Source organism: Phocoena phocoena, chromosome 1 (assembly GCF_963924675.1).
Source record: "Phocoena phocoena chromosome 1, mPhoPho1.1, whole genome shotgun sequence".
NCBI lineage: Eukaryota > Metazoa > Chordata > Mammalia > Artiodactyla > Phocoenidae > Phocoena > Phocoena phocoena.
Genome location: NC_089219.1, coordinates 21354148 through 21373651, shown reverse-complemented (window position 1 = coordinate 21373651; position 19504 = coordinate 21354148). Strand labels below are relative to the sequence as shown.

The 19504-nt window shown below is 45.6% G+C and overlaps 1 protein-coding gene across 1 annotated transcript; it reads left to right on the top strand.

The window, feature by feature from the left end:
- Positions 1 to 727: 727 nt before the first annotated feature.
- On the top strand, positions 728 to 18045 carry WASF2 (WASP family member 2). The gene is made up of 8 exons (XM_065886105.1): positions 728 to 857; positions 7579 to 7713; positions 8241 to 8394; positions 10504 to 10621; positions 11640 to 11770; positions 14481 to 14636; positions 16409 to 16923; positions 17888 to 18045. Exons 1-8 carry the CDS (start codon positions 728 to 730, stop codon positions 18043 to 18045), a joined length of 1497 nt encoding a protein of 498 aa, XP_065742177.1.
- The last annotated feature ends 1459 nt before the right edge of the window (positions 18046 to 19504 follow it).

The window sequence follows — 19504 nt, the reverse complement described above, 5'->3', positions numbered from 1 at the left end:
AAAGGACTAGGGAATCTTACAGCACAGGGTGCTTGGCATCATGTTTGATATATTGAACGTGTAAAATTTTCCTTGATATTCTTTCATTCTGTCAATTTACAGACTAAACTTTGGTAGTATTAATAGATACTGGCAGTATTTAGCTGTACATTAACAGTCCTCCATCAGGGAAGGACTGGAGAAGTTATGTCCTGTTGCAGATCAGTAGAATCACTATTGGCAACTTAATTTCATTGTGGAGACTGTCAGATGATAAAAGCTCTTTTTTGATTCTTAAAATTGATTATCTGGAATCTGATCTGTTCTGGTTGTGGACCCCCCAAGGTTAAGATCTGTACCATCCAGGACTTGCTGAATGGGCTGTTTTCTTACCATGCGTCCCTGCCTCTGGAGACTCTTGTTAGTTGGAGCATAGTTGTTATTTTAAGGTTTTTAGGTTTTTATGCTGCCTGTGTACCCTCAGTCAGCAGTCACCAGTTCAGAATTTCTAAACTTATCCAGCAAGCCTCTAATGGCAAACCTTTAAAAGGGGTGGTAGGGGTAGGGAGGGCTTAAAACAGAAAAAAGATAGAAGATTTTTAAAGCTGTTCAGATCAGAGCAAAACAAAAGGAAAAAAGACTCACAGCCCTGGTGTGCCTGGAATTTGTGGTTGAGTAATACTTTTCCTGTTATTTCTTTTTTAGGTTGTTTTTCATCATTCAGAACGTTGCCTGAAGCAGGTCCACCATGCCGTTAGTAACGAGGAACATCGAGCCAAGGCACCTGTGCCGTCAGACGTTGCCTAGCGTTAGAAGCGAGCTGGAATGCATGACCAACATCACCCTGGCAAATGTCATCCGACAGCTGGGCAGCCTGAGTGAGTGCCGCAGAGAGCCTGTGCTTTGCCCTCAGGGGTCGTTGGTGCTCTTTATTTTGTTTCCTTCTCCTCCGTGTTCCTATTTCTCCCCCATCTGCCTTCCCTAGGTAGTGCGAAAATTTATCCCACTCCCACCTCCTCCCCAAAGAGAGGCTCCTTTTTGGTACAGATTCTTCCCCTCAATCCTTTCTTCATATACCACCACCCTCTAGGTTCCCTCCCCCTCCCCCTCCACCTGCTTCAAAAGAAATCTGTGGGAAGGGTGGCAGGAAGGGCTGCAGCAGAAACTGCAGATGGAATGACAGAGCAGAATTCTCTGTGTGTAAAGTGGGAGGTTCACAGAGCAGTATCTTGGGTTGGGGAATGTGCCTGTAATTGCACAAAGCTATTCGATGTAGCCTGACTTTGTTGAAGCCTCAAATGTGCCAATAGTCTTTATCTACACAACAACCCCCCCCCCCCCACCCTTTTCTTCCCAAAGAGAAGTAAAGCAAACATGCATTCAGAGAGATTCTGGCTGACTTGTCTGCCTTGGTACACATTTTATTGTGCTGCAAGCCCCCAGGTCCAAGTTCAGGGTACAAATTACTTCTGTAGTCTCTGGGGGGTATTGGGAGTTTTGCAAGCTCTGTGAACACAGTGACACAAATTGGAGCTGGAGCCATTCTTCTCTAGGAGGAAGATGGGGGTTAACCCAGTCTGTTTTGGAGCTGAGGGAAAGCCAGCTCAACTGTAATTTTTTTTTTTTAATTGATAAGAATGAATAAGACTGCCTTGGGTGGGGTACATGCATGGGTTTGGATTTCTTTCTGAATTAAGTTGACTTTGTTTGCTTGGAGCCGAGATATGGGAAGGGCAGATGCTTGGATAGGCTCTGCATTTGTCTAGTGCCATTCTAGCTCCCATAAGAACCTCTGTCAAAATGCCATTTTAGTGATCTTCCTTAGCAAAAGCATCTTGGTGTGAATTATTTCAGACATTCACCTCTCCTATCGCATCACTGCCCTTAGTGAAAACAGTGGAATATCAAGAAAGCCTGCATCCCCCCTCAGATAGTAATAGGCCCTGCCTTGAAAATAGGTGCCTGAGGAGACAGAGATCTATGACCATATGATGTATGGGGTCTGAGATTCCTAACCCATCACCTAGCTCAGAGGCCATCTCAGTTGATCCAGGGCTTAGGGAAACCTGGATGGGGCATCAAGAAAGAAATGAAACCCCGCCAGTGTCTGTCTTACACAAAGGAACATTGACAGCAGTGCAACAGCAGTATGGCTGACAAGGAAGCACGTGAAGGCTGCAGAGAGCCTCACTGCTTCTTAAGAGCATCATTTCTGCTTCTGTCACCCTGAGAAAGCCAAATGGGTGGAAGTCAGTCATACACTGGTTCCTTCTCTATAGGACAAAGGACATCTAGCTAATGATAACTTCTTATTCTCACTCAGCAGGAGTTATGCTCTCTCTCAGGTGTTTTTCCAGGGTAGTGTTGCTGGATGCCATTGCTCACTCTCCCACTTGTGATCAGAGCATTCCTATCTTGAGGAAGTTGATCTGAGGGCCAGGGTTGGCTTGTGCCTGTGGAAACAAGATTTCCTCAGGTTGTAGAGCTAGCTGACCCTTTATTCATCCAGTAAACATGTATTGAACATATTTTATGTGCCAGATGCTGAGAGGATACAGCAATAGTAAGAAATGGTCTCTGCCTTCCAGGAGCTCATACTCTACCAGAGGAGAAAGAAATAAATAATTCTTAAGGGGAGAATGGGGAGAGGATGAGAAGGGAACTCACATTTGTTGATTGCCTACTTTAAGCCGGGTTTTAATAGGATCTTCACATAGATTATCTCGTTTAATCCTTTTAATAATCCTATGACGTTAGATGTTGGCATTGCCATTTTTCAGATGAAGAAATGAAGGCTCAGAAAAGTAAGGTAACTTGCCTGCAGACACAGCAGTCAGAGGCAAATTCAGACTTCCTAGGAATTTCTCAGTTCTGTCTCCTGTCTCTCTGTCTCTACCAACACTGCCCTGGTTTAGACCGATTTTAACTCTCACCTAAACTGTTGTCCTAGCCTCCCTCTGGCCTCCCTTTCTCTGATCAGCAGCCTTAAATCTATAAACCTAAAAATTGTATAAAATCTTATAAATCTTAAACCTATACTCTTGCCAGAGTGGTCTGCCCAAAACTAAAATCTTACTTTTTACTTTTATAATTCTGAGTTGTTTGAATTTTTAAAAGTTAAGTCTGTGTTAACTTTTGCAGTTTAAAAAGTATTTTTAAAATAAGGGTATAAATGTTAGCTATGTATTTATCTCTGCTCTTCCTCACTATGGAATTATTTAAGTTCCTTGGCCTGGCATTCAAGACTTTAAGACCTGCCTTTCTTTTCAACCTCATTTTCTGTAATCTGTCTTCTCCCATTTTACAGTCTTTTTAAGGGATTCTTTTAAAATTAAAAAGGGGAAAAAAAGAAGGAAGAAAAACTGAATTACCAACTACTTATAGCTTCTGAGACAGACCATATTCTCTCGTACTTCGACGTGGTGGCTTCGTTGTTCCCACTGCCTGGAGAGCCCTTGCCATCCTTGTAGCTGATCTTCAAGGCCCACCCAGCTCAGGGATCTCCTCCTCCAGGTTGGACTGAGTACCCCTCTGAGATCCTATTACATGCCTGTATTATTACCCGCCACATTATATTGAAATTTATCTCCTATATTAAATTGAAAGTTCTTTGGAGGCAGAAATCATGTGTTGTTTGTCCTTGAACCCCAGTGTCTATCTTGTATAGTACCTGGCACCCAGTAGGAGCTCAGTAAATACTTTTTGAATGATTCATGCATGTACTCTTTCCATGCTTCCATGCTGTTGGTGCACAGAGAATACAGGGAAGGAAGGAATATTTCCTATGGGGAATGGGAACATAACGGGAATAGGGAGAGTCAAGGAAAGCTTCACAGAAGAGGTTACATTTGAATCGAGCCTTGAAAGATGACTAGGATTTCATCTAGCAGAGAGGGGTGCAGGAATGGGCTCATATGTGCTTCAGGCTCATGACCTTGGCCTCATGTATTATATTCTAGCTGGAAGTGCTTGGTCTAGTAGGGAAAGTCTGATTATGGAATGAATAAAGCACAAAACTAAGATTTCACAGCCATGAATTGCTCCCTGATAGCATATCCAGGATTCTCATTTTCCCTCAGTGCAGTGAGATTGGCATTTCACATATTAGGTTGCCGTATCTTAGGAAATGTGGGCACAGCCAGCCAGCCAGCACTTCTGAATCAGTATCCTGACCACCTAGGAAAAGGGGACCCCTTCTTGGGTCATTAAGATTTGTTATGGGACTTCCCTGGTGGTCCAGTGGCTAAGACTCCACACTCCCAGGGCAGGGGGCCCAGGTTCTATCCCTGGTCAGGGAACTAGATCCCACATGTTGCAACTAAAGATTCCACATGCCACAACTAAAAAAAGATCCCGCATGCCACAAGACCCAGCGCAGCCAAATAAAATAAATAAATAAAAATTTAAAAAGATATGATATTGAGTTTTCTGAGTACAGTGGGTCTATGCCATTGGGGGGCTCCAAGACTCCCACTCAAATTCAAACGAGCAGCTTCATATTTTGAAAAATCAGTTTTACTTGTTCCATTTCCACATAAGATTTCATTTGAAAAACTGTACTGCTAAGAGAAAAAAAAAAAGTTGAAGACTGCTTCTGGAATCTTGCAAAATGGGGTAGATGTCTATTATGAATGTCCTGATGTGGTAGTGGATCTATCTTGGTAATCTGAATAAGTGAAATTATTAATTAATTAATAAGTGAAATTATCGCCTGCCAATGCAGGGAATGTGGGTTCAATCCCTGGTCCGGGAAGATCCCACATTCCACAGAGCAGCTGAGCCCGTGCACCACAACTACTGAGCCTGCACTCTAGAGACTGCAAGCCACAACTACTGAGCCCGTGTGCCACAGCTACTGAAGCCCGCATGCCTAGAGCCCGTGCTCTGCAACAAGAGAAGCCACTACAATGAGAAGCCCGTGCACTGCAACGAAGAGTAGCCCGCCTGCTCACTGCAACTAGAGAAAGCCCGCGTGCAGCAAATGAAGACCCAACGCGGCCAAAAAAAAAAAAAAAGTCATCTGATATGGTTGAGCAATATAAGGAGGAGTCTCATTATAACAATTTACAGGGACTTCCCTGGTGGCGCAGTGGTTAAGAATCCGTCTGCCAATGCAGGGGACACAGGTTCGAGCCCCGGTCCAGGAAGATCCCACATGCCACGGAGCAACTAAGCCTGTGCACCACAACTACTGAGCCTGCACTATAGAACCCACGAGCCACAACTACTGAAGCCTGTGTGCCTGGAGCCTGTGCTCTGCAACAAGAGAATCCACCACAATGTAGAGGCCCGTGCACTGCACTGCAACGAAGAATAGCCCCCACTTGCCGCAACTAGAGAAAACCTGCATGCAGCAACGAAGACCCAACACAGCCAAAAATAAATAAATTAATTTAGAAAAAGAGTTTACATTTTTGGCTCGTTTAATCCTGTGACAACTTGGTGAGATAGATATAGTTGTCCCCATTTCGTAGATGAGGAAACTGAGGCTGGGAGAATTTGACTTGCTGAAAAGTACACAGGTGTAGGTAGAAAGAACTGCGACTTAAATTCAGACTTTCTGGTTTGAAGTCTACTGCTTCTTCCATGTATCATCTTGCGGTTCTAAGTATACCTAGGGCCTGACATGACGTAACGTGACAGTGGGGAAGCCTTCACTCCACCTCACTCCCCCTTCAAATAGCATTCTCAATGTTACCATTTTTATATGGTGGGGTTCTTTGTATGATTTCATCTTAAACCATTGTGCCACACTGATTTCTACTCCCACTATCACTGCCCCCTTCACTGAGGAGCAGGAAATCCTGCGTACTCTCACGGTGACCTAAGGGTAAATTGACTTGGGGTTTTCTTTTCCTCCAGAACAGCTGGATGGTTAACATATTTTTGAGCCTGGTTTATTTTCCATGCTTAATGTGTGTTTCTGTTTCTCTGTTATATAGTCTTCTGATCACAGTTATTCGTTACCTAGGCAAGCATGATACAGTATGGTTTTTGGTTTTGGGGTTTTTTTTTGAGATATGGTTGATTTACAATATTATGTAAGTGTCAGGTGTACAACGTAGTGGTTCAGAATTTTTAAAGGTTATTCTCCATTTATAGTTATTATAAAATATTGGCTGTATTCTCTATGCTGTACAATATATCCTTGTAGCCTGTTTATTTTATACACAGTAGTTTGTACCTCTTAATCCCCTACCCTGTCTTGCCCCCCTCCCCTCTTCCCTCTCCCCACTGGTAACCCCTAGTTTGTTCTCTATATCTGTGAGTCAGTACAGTATGGTTCTTATACGACTTAGCCATATTATCAGGGATCAGATTGGATTCTCAACCTGCCCTGTAGAAGTGCAGCTTGTTAGCCAATTTCAGTCCTTTGAGCTCAGGAGCTTCCCATGGTTGTTTAGATCACAAAACCATTCAGTATGCAAAGACTTGCTTCTTCCTTGATTAGAAACTCTTTATTGACTAAATTTACCAGCAATTCAAAATATGCTGTTGATTGGTCTTATCCTTACCTTCCAGGTTACATTGAGTGAGCTGCATTTCACCCTGAAGGTGCAGTTTTGGCCTTTTGATCTAATTTTTTCCCCTCAAGTATGGACTAAGAATAAATGTAGTTTAGAAACTAAAGTAAGAGCCTACTCTAAATAGTTCTCAAGGAAATGATCTTTTGGTTGGGCACAGTAACTTATGCCTGCCTTCACCTTGCAAGTAACAAACTCGGATGGTGTATTTATTCGTATGCACCACTTTCCATTCTAGCAAGAATGTGCTTTGTGGCTTGGAATGACAATATGGAGGTAGTGTCAGATTGCTTTTATGTTTCTTTGGCTGCAAATTCTCCTTGCATTCCAGGGTTGAAAGTACGGAACTCTTTTTCTAAAAAACAAGACATTGTGGAATGAGACCACTGGTATGTTGTTTTTCAGGGAGAGCTTGAATGTTTCAGCTTTCTACTTGTTCCCTGAGATGTAGATTTGAAGGATTATAACCTAAAGCAAAGACTTTCAAAGTTGTAGGTCATAAAACATAAAATAACCTTTTCACCTCTTAGAAGAAGTTATGTCTCTATTATGAGTTGTTAGTAAGTTCAGGGCCCCTCAAAGATACCACATCTCATCATGGCTGTTCAGCGTACTTTTGGGGCTCCACTGAGGATGTGATTTCTTATTTTTCATGTTAACTGTAAACACATAGAAGGTCCTTCTAACTCCCAATCTGTTTTCCAGAAGCACTTTTACAAGGTGCTTTTACAGAGCAGCAAAGGGCTAAGGGCTATAGGCAAATGTATAGACATTCTCTCCGCTCTTCTAGGATTAGTTTTTTGGATAACACCTTTTGATTTTATTCATCCTGTTTTGAGTTTCATGTCAGTTTATTTTGCCAAGAAGACTCTTAGTTATAGAGCACGTGCAGGCTGCCCAGGCTCTGGAGGGTATGTCTCTGTCTCCAGGAGCAAGCTCTGCACGTAGCCTGAACCATCTTAGAGGGGTGGGTGGGTGTGTTTGAGAGGTGGGAAATATAGTCTTTAGTAGCCAGTTTTTCTGACCATGTATGTCACTTTTAGGCACTAGTGATTTGGTTTCTTTGCTCTCTCAGGTAAATATGCCGAGGACATTTTTGGAGAGCTCTTCACTCAGGCAAATACTTTTGCCTCTCGAGTAAGCTCCCTTGCTGAGAGGGTCGACCGCCTACAAGTTAAAGTCACTCAGCTGGATCCCAAGGAAGAAGAAGGTAAGGAAGCTGAGCTCAGCATTTGCGGGCTCTGCTGAGCAGTTGCTTAGGATTTTTTTTTTCCTGATTTATAAAAAAGTGAGGGGAGAAATCACAGAGACCTATGGAGTTCTGCTTTGAAACGACACAAGCCTGGGTGATGTAAAGAAACCTTTTAATCTGTACCACACCTCCACACACTCCCTTTCTCCCGTTCCCCCAATCCCCTCTTTCTCAAATTCCCCTTCCCCCCAATCATATTTTGCTACCATAAAAGTACTTGGAAGATTCATTCCTCCTAAGGAGGGGCCTGCTAGATCTGGCCACATAGTAAACCTTTGTGTTGCCTCATTTTGTTCAGTCATGAAATGGCTGGGCTGCTGACAGCCTTGTGGGGCTTCCCCAGAGGGGGAGGAAAAAAAAAAAAACCTGGCTGCAGACAGCCGCAGCCAAGAAATGCAGCAGCTGAGGCCTCTCCGACTGGTGTGACTCAGTGTTTGCTCAAATAGCCTGTCATCCATTTTCTAATGCCTTCCATCTTCTTTCAGTGTCACTACAAGGAATCAACACCCGAAAGGCCTTCAGAAGCTCTACTGTTCAAGACCAGAAGCTTTTTGACAGAAACTCTCTCCCCATACCTGTCTTGGAAACATACAACACCTGTGATACTCCTCCACCTCTCAACAATCTGACCCCTTACAGGTAACCTGGCTAGCTTCTACCTTTTTCAGCCTGTGGTTAACAACACTAGATTGCCTTTTTATTTAAAGATGTTGTTTACATCAGAGGATTGTATCAAAAAGCATACTACTACCCCAGAGTTGCTTGTGGCAGCAGAAGCTAACGTTTACCATATAAACAGTTGCCACTTATTATTGTTTGGTTTCTTAAACTCATAGTGAATATAATATATATTGAAAGTTTGCTATAGCATTGCATGCTGCAGAGTTTACTTTCGTACAAGCCAGGTCCATCTTGGATCCCATCCAAGGAATTTAGTTATTATAGAACCAAAAGGACTTTGTTACAAGGCAGTCCTATAGCATGCATCCCAGGGGCGACATTCTAGCAAGGCTCCCACTTACTCTGAAACCACTAGATTACCAGATGTTTGGGCGTGTTAGTGGGGCCAGCCTTGTGGACTGGCTGCTCTGGGCCCTGAGGGTCCTTCCAGAGCTTAAGGAGTAATTGGCATTCTTCCAAATGAGTGTCGTTCACTTCGTTTTGAACATCCTTTCATCATTCCCCTCTGAAAGGACCTACAGTGCTGTGGCTGGACTTGAAAAAGGTAGTCTTATAGACAACTTAAAGCCCCTCCCCTCTAGTAGTCTCTAGTGTTATCGTGCAAAAAATTTCCAAGCGGGGGCAGAAAGCGAATATTTATCTTGCTCGCATCCATAAATATCTTTGGAACAGGTAAAAGTAATTACAGATAGCTGGAGGCAGATGTCTTCTGTGAGACATGGGTGTACTGCAAAGTAGAATATGTGTGTGAAATTCAAGGACGCCCACCTGATCCACAGAGCCAGGATAGGAGCATGGTCGCTTCTCACACAGATACAGAGGAAGTACATGGCATCTATCCTATTATTATTACTGTGTGAAATGATGTTTGCCCCTTGGCTCTCAAAGGGGCCAGCTAACATAGCAGGGCGTAGATTTGACTCTCTAGCCTGCATCATTTAGCCTAGTTGGATCTGAGCAGAGGAGTTGTAGGGCAGGAAAAGACTACACACCTGATAATATTGAAGGGACTATGGTAAGACAAGTTTATTTTTCAGTTAATGTAGGGTATTTTCCTTTATAACATTCTCCTCTCAGTTTTCTGGATTTAGCCTAACAGAAAAGAGTGGTGGTGTGGCTAACTCAGAACAAGATTTAATATAAAAATCATTAGTGCATGATTAGGAAATGGTTTCTGTGTGTTGTGATAGGCTTGGAAGTTAGGAAAGAATTACCTTTCCAGTTCTTTTTAGTTCAGAGTAGTGTTAAAATAAATATCCACCCCTAAGTGCATGCTTTCTGGAGAATGGGAGAGACTCAGCCATGCCAAAGTGCAGGATTCCAACCAGGGTCACTGAGTCTGGTAGATGCCTCTACATCGACACTCAGTAGCTCACTCTGTACCTCTTTCACAGCCACTAAGAGATGGTAATGAAATCTTGTGGTCATAAAACAGGTGGCCATCTTTTCTCACTGGGGCCCCCTTGTGGCTGGGGGGTGGGGGTGGATGCTGAGCTCTTCCGGAAGGGAGCAAGTAGGTGGAATGCTGTGGTTGTCTGTATTTACAGAATAACAGCTGCACACATATACACATTCATGTGTGTATGTGCATACATATGTACACATGTGAACCTGCACATGTGTGCACAGGTTTTGGGTGGATAGAAAGCCACTAATGCTTCCTAGAGAGACCTGGGCAATTGATGGTGGTAGGGAAACCAGTGACAGAAATCCCATCTAATGTGCCAAGATATCAGAATGTCCTCAGGGAGATGTCTGCGGCCATGGAGATCATTAGCCATAATCAGGATCCCTGCTGCTATAGCCCATTCTTGCCCTGACCATGCAAATTCCTCTACCAGGAATTGAAAGTAAGGCCAAGGTTCTTAAAAAGCCAGATAAGTAAAGAGGTGCCATGCCATTCAGGGGCTTTGGAACGCTGGTATGGGAGAGGAAATATGCAGTCGATTTGAATGACTTCTTGATTCCTCAGTGTAAAAACTGCTAACTGGTAGGTGTTTGGAATATTGGATTTGGTTGGGAGCTCATCTGTCTACTCACAGCTACTTGTCTTCATTTCTGTCCAAGGGACGATGGGAAAGAGGCACTCAAATTCTACACAGACCCTTCGTACTTCTTTGATCTTTGGAAGGAGAAGATGCTGCAGGACACCAAGGATATCATGAAAGAGAAGAGAAAGCATAGGGTGAGGGGAAAGGGGCCTCTGTTCTACACATCAGTAGGCACGACTGTGGAGGGGGGATAAAAAGGAAGCCAGTCTTATGTTAAGTAATCATTCCGAGTGGCTGCTTGCGTGGATGTCAGGTGAGACTCTTAAAAAAAAATGTGTCCACTCCAAGCACAACCAAGATGAAAGTATAAATCACACCAAAAATGTGTTTGTTCCTCCCGGTGCTATTAACAATTGAGTATATTCAGGCTGAGTTTTAGAAATTGACTTTTCTAGTCACCATTTATTTCTCTTGCAATTTGCACCTGACTCTGCTGGACACTCAAGCTAGGCTAGTTCCCTTCCCTGCCAGTTTTGCAGCTCATTTCTCAGAGATCAGCACAAGGCTCTACAGTGTTTGATTTGCAACAGGAGCGGCTTAACACCTTGACTACTGGTTGGGTGAGGCAGGGGGGGGGCATAGGCCTGGTTTTGGTAGATGCTCCCCTCCCCTTAGGCTGCCAGTGAGGTGTGTAAGCATGCGACCTACCAGCAACCTCACAATCCCATTAGCATGGCTGCCGAGAGGCCCACGAGAGCGCCAGGGGCTAGTGCAGCGGCACAGGCTGAAGAATTCTTCATTGGTTGTTTTGGTTTGTTTTTTAACTATTTCCTTATATCTGTCCCAGATATCTACCGCTATCATTATTTCTCTTCTCTCTTGACTGACCTTTGTGGCATAACAAATAATAAATAGCTATTTACTAACTTCCTAACAATTAGAGCTGCTGAAAAACATGAATGAATTACCCAAAGAGGTAGTGGGTAGAGGTGTTTGAGTATGGGATTGAGGAAATGTGTTTGAGCCCAGGAGGTGGTTTGGATTAGATGACCTCTGGGTCACTCTAAACCCAGCAATTCTGTAAATTCTATAGTTACTGTATGTTGTCTAGGCAGATCTTCTCTTGGGTATATATCCATGAAGCTGGGTGGAATTTTAATGAAGAACTTTGGGAAATGTTTATTAAGGCTTTTCTGTTTCTTTTCATTGTAGAAAGAGAAGAAGGATAATCCAAATCGAGGAAATGTAAACCCACGTAAAATCAAGACACGCAAGGAAGAGTGGGAGAAAATGAAGATGGGTCAGGAATTTGTAGAATCCAAAGAAAAGCTGGGGCCTTCTGGGTAGGTGATGCTTCTCTCCTCTTGGTAGCATTCTTTGAAGGGGCTGGGCACCTGGGGGCAACAGTCTGACAGCTCTGGTGTGACACCTTTCATACCCCCTGAAGTCTTGCTATGTGGCTTAAATCAATACCACTGTTAATCAGCTACTTTAAAGTGCCTCCATCTGGTGATTAAAATTTGCTAAAAAAATCAAGAGACTTGGCAGTTTAAATGAGGTGACGAGAGTGGTCTGGAAAATAAAGCCTATGGCTTCTAGTGCCCTTGCTCTGCCAGACACTGGTATGTCTGAGGGACTCAAAGGAAAGACTAGAAAGGGAGAAAAGTGGCTTTGGGAGGCCTTTGCCTCCAGAGCATTGATTTGAAGGTTGTGGCTAAAGAGCTGGCATTTCATGGGAGTAGGGAGGGCCAGGTAGAGAATTTGTGCACATCACCAAAGCAACTTTTCAGCCAGCCTTTGTCAGTCTTGGGAGAGAGGCTGGCCAAGGGACTGAAAGCAGACCTCAGAGACAGTGTGGGAAAGGTCGTGCGGCCAATATTGAGGCTATATATTTCCGTGAAGAAATGGTAGATGTCAGTCTGACCCCATTTCCCAACACCAAATCACACTAGAGGTTTAAAAGGAAAAAAATGGTTTTAAAGCTTGGTTTGATGCTTATCCTGGTGTCCGACCTGTGTGACATTCAAAGCCAAGTCACCACAATTGCTTGGCATAAATGTCGCCCTGGTTTTTCCCCTAAATACCTTGCATCCTGGCTGTCAGAGAACCATGCCAGCCCATGCCGGGTGTCTAGGTATGATAAAAGGAAAGAGTTGAGTTGTTCTTGCTTTTAGGAATAATTCTACCATGAAAATCTTGACTTTTAGAAATCTTGACACTTCTGACACTTGTTCTTCCTAGATTAAGAGGTTTGTTTTAAAGAGTGATGAGGATGGTGAGAGGAAAAATGAGTCTTTCTTTCTACAGGGGAATCAGCCCTGAGGGTACCTCCATTATCTTCACCTCCCAATAAAAAGGGGCCATTTTGTTCCGTGGTCCCTCCTGTTCAGACAGGCCCTTGTTGTATGAAGGTTCAGTGACTCTCAGGGTAGAAGCATGTTCAGGATGCCGACCAACTCTGTGTGTGTGTGTGTGTGTGTGTGTGTGTGTGTGTGTGTGTATTGAGGTGGTGAAAATAAGGACTTTGGATCAGGCTTCATGGCTGCTCTACCTGGACATGCTTGTTGGTGAGCCTGTAAAGAGATATGCCAAGTCTATAGGGCTTCAGGCCTTGGGGATTTTCCACATCAGAGCATCATTTGACTCAGTTAGTTCCCTCCAACTCTGTTCTCCCTGGGGTCTGCTTTAGATGAGTTCCTTATAATCCAACAATGGTGGAAAGAAGCGGGAGGTGGAGCAGAACAGGCCACATTTTGTTAGCTGCTGCTTGGTATGTTCGTGCTTGTTTAGAAGTTTGTTGCTGTTCACCCAGAGCAAATTCACCCAAGGCCCAGTGCTATGAGGGACAGGTTTTCGTGAGGCAAGCCCTAGCACCCCACTTTAATCAGCAGCTCCTTTTGTTAGATAAGAGACCATGTCTAACTATCACACAGCAACTTGCATTTGTCCTCAGCTTGGTTTTGCAATCAGATGCCTCCTTGGCCTTTGAGCGCTCCAGAGGCTTGCCGACCTCAAAACCAGGCTGTGTGCCAGTCACGTGCTTGCAGCTCACTAGCCTTGGGGCTTGGCTTTGCCCTTTGCTGGAAGACAGACTTTGGGATTTGGGTCTGGGCTGCTCCTAACATGTGGGAGAGAATTTCAAAGAACTGCTGGGTTTGACAAGGCCATCATTGGGAAAGGAACAGCATGGTTTTGATAATCTGGGTTCAGTCCCATTTCTACAGACAATCCAACAGAAATATCTGGGAGAGGGTAGGGATAAATTGGGAGATTGGGATGGACATATACACACTACTATGTTATAACTAATAAGGACCTACTGTATAGCACAGGGAACTCTACTCAGTACTCTGTAATGACCTATATGGGAAAAGAATCTAAAAAAGAGTGGAGATATGTATATGTATAGCTGATTCACTTTGCTGTACACCTGAAACTAGCACAACATTGTAAATCAACTCTACTCCAATAAAAAATTTTTTTAAATAAATAAATTACAACTACAGCAAGTGGGGGAAAAAACAAAAGAAATATCTGGGAGGTTTTTTTGTTTGTTTAAATTTATTTATTTATGGCCGCATTGGGTCTCTGTTGCTACGCGCAGGCTTTCTCTAGTTGGGGCGAGCGGGGGCTACTCTTCGTTGCAGTGCGCATGCTTCTCATTGTGGTGGCTTCTCTTGCTGTGGAGCACAGGCTCTAGACGCACGGGCTTCAGTAGTTGTGGCACGCAGGCTCAGTAGTTGTGGCTCACGGGCTTAGTTGCTCCACAGCATGTGGGATCTTCCCAGACCAGGGCTCGAACCCGTGTCCCCTGCATTGGCAGGCAGATTCTTAACCCCTGCGCCACCAGGGAAGTCCTGGGAGATATTTAACAATAGAATATTTAGTCCTAAAATAAAACTTCAGTACAATAGAAACTATATGAGAAATATACTAATTTTATTTCTCCCTAATAGTTTTTGTATCAAATGCATTTTTATGGGGTCTTTTAAGAAAACAAGAGAGTACCACTCAGACTTTAAATGACAGTTTTGGCATTGGGTTCATTGTCAGGTATCCACCCACCTTGGTGTACCAGAATGGCAGCGTTGGGTCTGTTGACAACGTGGATGCAAGCAACTACCCACCACCACCACAGTCAGACTCCACTTCTCCGCCTTCTCCTTCCTTCTCTGAGGACAGCTTGCCTCCCCCACCAGCAGAATTCAGGTAAACGGTGATACCTCTTCCATCTACTAGGGGTGGTTAAATGCTCAAGAACAAAGTAAGAGTTCTAAATCCAGGCCAGGACCACTAAAGTGACTCCAGACAAGTGTGTCTAGATAATAGAAATAATTAGTATTTATTAAGTGTTTGTAAAGTGCCAGGCATTATGCCAAACACTATATATGTTACTTAATCCCCACAAGAGTCCTCTTGAGATAGGTACCCATTTTACAGATGAGTAAACAGTGAAGCACAGAGAGGTCAATGAACTTACCTAAGATCTCACAGCCAGTAAGAGGCAGAGTCATGATTGGAAAGCAGGTCAGTCATGATTGGAAAGCAGGTCAGGCTTTCTTTCCAGAGCCTGTGTTCTTAACTACTAGCTACACCTGAGCAGATAGAAGTCACCAACTTATCTCTTGCTTTTTTTACTTGGCTCTGACTCAGCATGACATAAAGTGGTATAATCTCCTGCTGTACATAAAATATTGAACAGCCTCCTTCCCCAGTTATCTGGGAACGTAGAAGATAGTCACCCTTTTCTCCTGTCACCTCTGGTCCATTTCACTGTGGATAAAATCTCCAGAAAGAAGGAAACAAAAGAAAAAGAGATGAAACTTAGAATCTGACCATTTTGGTATTTGTCAGTGTCCCTGGCAGAGGTATATAGAGGAAGAGTTAGCAAGTAATGGCTGCAAGAGGAAGGGATCTGAGGAGTGTTAGATTTCAGTGTTTCCTCATAGTTACTTTTCTTTCTGATGCCTGACAAGTGAGAGCTTTGAAAAGTATGCTTGTCTCCTTGGACACCGTTTAATCAGAGATTGGGTATGTTGAAGACCCCTCAGATGGAGACCTAAAGCAGTGCTGTCACCCCCACCGCCCGCCCCATTCTTGGCGCTTGAAATCACTAATCCCAAGTCTCCTTCTGCCTCCCAAATCACTTCCTGCTTGTTGCCATGTCGGATGCAGCTAAGGCTCGAAGGTCTGTGGAAAATTCCAAGATGGATGCTTTTCTAAGGAGTAGCTATTAGTGTAGGGCAGATAAAAAGGTGGGAAAAGAATCCCTTCAGTCTCACACATGGCCTGAGACCTTGCAGCCTCAGTCAAGTATGCCTGACCCAGGAGAGGTGCACCTTAATTCTCTCTCAACCTGGGTCAAGTCTGGCAGCACATTCATTTCCCGTCTCTGCTGATCCTCAGGCCCTCGGTCTCTCTCAAGTTTTTCCACATGAGCACTGAAGGTACATTCACCTAAATCTGTACCCCGCTCAGTTTCGGTCAGCTTGGCTTGGATTTCCTGCCCTCATAAGATCTGGTGAATGTTAATAGGCTGTGGAGCAGAGCCTGTGGATAGTGGTGTTTGAATTTTTATTCCAGTTCTTTCTTGCGTGCCTTCTTAGTCCTGGCTCCAAGATTGAACTGACCCTTCTTCTTAGAAGGGTGCCTTCCCTGGGAGAGCTGAAAAGTTTGAGGGGGACCTAAGAGAGGATCTTGGCCAGCCCTTACCTGTTGGAGAAATCCTAAGTCCACTTTTTTCAGGTAGTTTGTCTCAATTTCTGCTTATACTCCTCAGCTAATGGGATGCTCATTACCTTACAAGGGTGTCCATTCCATTGTTGGTCTGTTCTGACCATCCCCAGGTTCTTCTTTCTATTTGAGGCAAAATGAATTGATACTGTCAACCAAAATGAACCTAGGCTTATAGATAAACTTAACTAAAGGTGGAGGTTTGCATCCTGAGAGTGATGGTGGGTCTTTTTGCTTTGTCCTTTTAGCTACCCAGCAGACAGTAACCAAAGAGGGTCTGGCTTAGCTGGACCCAAAAGATCCAGTGTGGTCAGCCCAAGCCATCCACCACCAGCTCCTCCTCTGGGCTCTCCGCCAGGCCCCAAACCTGGGTTTGCTCCACCACCTGCCCCTCCGCCTCCACCTCCGATGATGAGCACTCCACCCCCACCACCGCTTGGAGGATTTGGGTCTCCAGGGACGCCACCACCACCTTCACCCCCATCTTTCCCACCTCACCCCGATTTTGCTGCCCCTCCACCTCCTCCCCCACCGCCAGCAGCTGACTACTCACCTCTGCCACCACCTCCCTTGTCCCAACCAGCAGGAGGAGCACCTCCGCCTCCCCCGCCGCCCCCTCCTCCGGGGCCCCCTCCTCCCCCTTTCAGTGGTGCAGATGGCCAGCCTGCTGCACCTTCACCACTTTCTGACACCACCAAGCCCAAGTCCTCCTTGCCTCCTGTGAGCGATGCCCGCAGCGACTTGCTTTCAGCCATCCGTCAAGGTAAAATCCCAATGGTGGGTCCGGGATCATGAAGCCTTGTCTTCCTGCAGCTGGAAGACTGATTGGAGGGTGGACAGGGGGTTCTGTGGCCTTCCAAGGGAATAGCTTTCATTGGGTGGGGAGAGATTAAGACCTCAGATCAGCGTGAAGAAAGGCTTCACTGTAAAAATACAGAGGTTTATATTTCTTTCCACCTTGGTTTAAAGTAAAGACTTCTTAACGTGGGATCTTTGAACTCCTTGGAAATTTATGCTTTGTGTATGTTTGCATCCATTTTGTGCCCCAGAGAAAAACAAGAATCACTGTCTTAGAAGGTACTTCCTCAGCTGGACTCACACACTCCTTGTCCTCCACTTTTTTGCCTTTCATATCCTTCCTCCCTACTCGCCCCCGCTTCCCACCCCCTTACTTCTCCCCTTTTTCTCCTATCCCCTTCCCTTCCTTTCACCCTACCTTCCTCCCCTCCCTCATCATCATCTCACCATCATGGGGCATTTATTCTCTTTCTGTCAGAGGCCGGTTCTGGTCCCAAGGGACTGGAGTGGTTTCTTCTGTCTGATCCTCCAGGAACTGAAGGGTTGTCTAGTGGAGACACAACCTAAGGCAGCTGAGCTTCATGAAAATCAATGACTTGGGCAGACTGAGTGCCCACTAGGTGGGGATTGGCAGCCACTCCCCACTCAGTCTTGGGAGAAGTACCATCCTCACCAGCCTGAGAAACTGGGAAGCGTGGAAACTGGGAAGAATGGCAGGCTCCTTTCAGACACACCTGTAGCACTGGGGCCACAATTTCATAAAACCTGTCTTTACTTCTTGTCCTGAGGATCTTGCTTTCCCAGAGGGTCCTTCTCTTTCACTGTCCTTTCCAATACCCACCACCACCAGGGGCTGCTCCCTCTTCCACAGTCCTGGATGGATTCGGAGACTGACGCACCTCTTAACCCTTTTCTCTCTCTCCCACCAGGCTTTCAGCTGCGCAGGGTTGAGGAGCAGCGGGAACAAGAGAAGCGGGATGTTGTGGGCAACGACGTGGCCACCATCTTGTCACGTCGCATTGCTGTGGAGTACAGCGACTCAGAAGATGACTCCTCTGAGTTTGATGAGGACGAGTGGTCGGATTAACTCTTCTGCCTGCTGCCCGCTTCCTTTTTCTTTCCTTCCTACCTGCCTCCTTTGATGCCTACCCCGACAGTCCCAAGGGGAAAAAAGGGAGGAAAAAAAGAATCTCAAGGGGCCAGAGCCTTCCCTGAAGCAACCAAAGATATATCCAAGTGCTTCCTCCAAATCAACATGTATTTCCCATCTCCCCGAGGTCAGGCCCATGGGGCTCCTGAGGTTCAGTAGCTGAGATGTTCCCTCTTCCCTTCAAGTGACTGTTGCATATTGAAGAGAAGGGAAAACCCCAAAGCAGATCCCTTTGATTGGATTTAAATTGGAGTTGGTGCCTTCCCCTAGGCGCCGTTTTCTGTGGTCTTCTTCTAGAATCCTTGTCCTCAGCTACTTTGAATAATGCCAGCCATCTTCTGGTCCTAAAGCCTGCCTGGACACAGCTGGCCCCTTTCCCATGCGCTGAGAGAGCGGGGCAGCCGCATACCCAGTGCCTCCCCTTTCTGCCCTCATCAGCAGGGTGAGGCTGCCTTTTGCTAAGCCATCTCTATGTCTGGATGCCCTTTATTCCAGGAGCCATCAATCCCCTAAAGAAATGTCTTACCCCTCTGCTCAGAAACAATGCCTTTCTGGAAGCAGGGGTGGTTCCCTCCCTCCCAGGGTCCCTCTCCTGAATGTGGCGTTCCACGTTCCTTAAATGCCCCTCCCTCACCACCAGGTGCCTCCAAGCACCACAGCCCGGTTCTAACCTCTAACCCTCATGACCAAACTAGCCCTGACACACAGGGATCTGGGCCTCTTCTGGCTCTCGGGAGCCAAGCTTAGAGACTTGTAACTGCAGGACTGGAAAAAGGCGGAACTGGGTTGAATGATGCTGAAGCCTAGAGATGGGGAGTGACTTGCTCAAGGTCACACAGTTGGATGATGAGAGAGCTAGACCCCAGAGTTCCTGATTCCAAGTCACCTGTGCTTTCTGGGACCAAATGGTGGGCATCTACTGGAGCCCGGGCAGAGCAGTTCTTGGCTCTGTGCTACTCCAGACCTCACCACAGGTGGGGGTCCCAGTAGAAGGGCTCAGGGCCTGTGCCAGGCCTATCAGTGCTGCTCAGACCCTCATGGCCTCTCTTGTAATTGTTTGCTCCCCCTTTCCTATCACCAGCCAAGCACCTGGCCTTGAGAGCTGCCCTTTTGGGGGACCAGAGGTAGTGAGAGAAGGAAGCGGGTAGGCAGCGTGACAGGTGCTGCTTTCAATTCCTCTGCAACTCCTCCCCCTTTTATTTCCCCAGTTTAAGCATAGGTCCTTCCAACTGTAGAAACTTCAGTCCCTCAGGCTGGCAGCCGCTGCAGGTAGCTGCCCCGGGGCAGGGGGTGCTGGCGGCTGGCGGCCATGAGGAGGGTCGAAAGGCAGAAGGACTCTGGGTCTTGTTTCCAGCTCCCCTCCTCACTGCACAGTGACGTTCCCTCCCTCACTCCC

Bases quoted from the DNA above. Each gene is read 5' to 3' on its own strand.
- WASF2 (XM_065886105.1), top strand. From the start codon at position 728: ATGCCGTTAGTAACGAGGAACATCGAGCCAAGGCACCTGTGCCGTCAG. The intron at 7,714-8,240 runs GTAAGGAAGCTG...ATCTTCTTTCAG, and splicing joins GGATCCCAAGGAAGAAGAAG to TGTCACTACAAGGAATCAAC. The intron at 11,771-14,480 runs GTAGGTGATGCT...GTTCATTGTCAG, and splicing joins GAAAAGCTGGGGCCTTCTGG to GTATCCACCCACCTTGGTGT.